Source organism: Propithecus coquereli, unplaced genomic scaffold (assembly GCF_000956105.1).
Source record: "Propithecus coquereli isolate 6110/MARCELLA unplaced genomic scaffold, Pcoq_1.0 Scaffold709, whole genome shotgun sequence".
In the NCBI taxonomy this organism is placed as follows: Eukaryota; Metazoa; Chordata; class Mammalia; order Primates; family Indriidae; genus Propithecus; species Propithecus coquereli.
Window position 1 is genome coordinate 443,114 of NW_012153163.1, and position 1,254 is coordinate 444,367.

Below are 1,254 nucleotides of genomic sequence, written 5' to 3' on the forward strand. Positions count from 1 at the left end.
ATATTATTTTGAGAAAGCATGCTTATCACAGATTTTTCTTTTCTGCTACTTTAGAACATGTAGTTGATATAGCTTGATATATTTTAGTCCAAGTCTGTGTTCAATTTTTATATAAATGTATAAGTAAAAAATAGTTATTTATAATGAAGTTAAACATAGATTAAAGTGAATACGTAAGTAATCAACACACAGTTCTCCAAATCAGTTAAGATAAAGAAGTCATAAATTGATTACCTTATCTCCCAAGTTTTTATTTTATGATGCAATTGGTAACAGGTAAGTTTTCCCTAATAATCAGCTGATTATCTTCATACCTTAAAAATATCAGCAGTGAGCCCAGAAATCTAAAATGTGAACATTTTCTTTAGGAAATAGAAAGTAAAATAAAATTTACCAAAATTTCAAATTTTGTATAATATTATATAATTTTGGGATAATTCTGTGTAACTTTGTAAAGAGATCTAGACTTTTAAAGAGATGAAAAAGAAAGAACAAAAAATAAAGTACCTGCTGCTTCTAGCAATGCTTCCAGTCGTGCCTGTGTCTCTGGATCCACAGTGCGTAAGTCTGCTCCTTCTGCAGTACTTGATAAGAATATCTCTGATGTTGTTTTAAGCACTGGGTTATCCAGATCTTCTTGGTCCAAAATAAACGATTCAACCTGTTATGAATTAAAGATGCAGTATCAATATCCATGAAATTGTTATCAATATGATTAGAATAACTACAATTTAAGATAATACAACTTATTTGGAATTTAAATATAATCAGATGAATTACTATAGAAGCAAGGGGATATGGGAAGAAACTTTGAGGGGGCACTGAGACTATCTGCTTTTCTTCAGACATGACTACAGGTATAACCCAGACACACTAGATTAAAGTTTCCTGGAGAGCATTATATCTTCTGTGCCTAGCACAGAGCACGAAAAGCAATATTTACTTTTTAATGAAACAAGTACAAGAACATAACTCACAGGAAGATGTATATAAGACTAGATAGTTTAAAAAAAAAAAAAAGCTTGATAGCACAGATAGGTCATTAAGGCACAGTTTTCCTCTTTTCTAAATACTTTATTCAATTTTGACTCTGAAATAAAATAAAATAAGATTTAATTCACTGTCAAATATCGGGAATTCTATAAATAGGAAAGCTCCCTGAGTTTAGAAACCGTACCTTCATGTGCACTGTTCTATCCTTTGGGCCTAAGAATACCTGGCACGTAGCAGGCATTCAATATATACTTGTTGAAA

At 30.9% G+C, this 1,254-nt stretch overlaps 1 protein-coding gene across 1 annotated transcript in view; it reads right to left on the reverse strand.

The window, feature by feature from the left end:
- The window catches only part of LOC105824025 (ankyrin repeat and KH domain-containing protein 1-like), a 198,639-nt gene that overhangs the window by 170,400 nt on the left and 26,985 nt on the right, over positions 1-1,254 (reverse strand). The window contains exon 2 of the mRNA XM_012661359.1: positions 508-661. Within this exon, the coding sequence (XP_012516813.1) occupies positions 508-661 (154 nt within the window). The remainder of the gene's footprint in view (positions 1-507; positions 662-1,254) is intronic.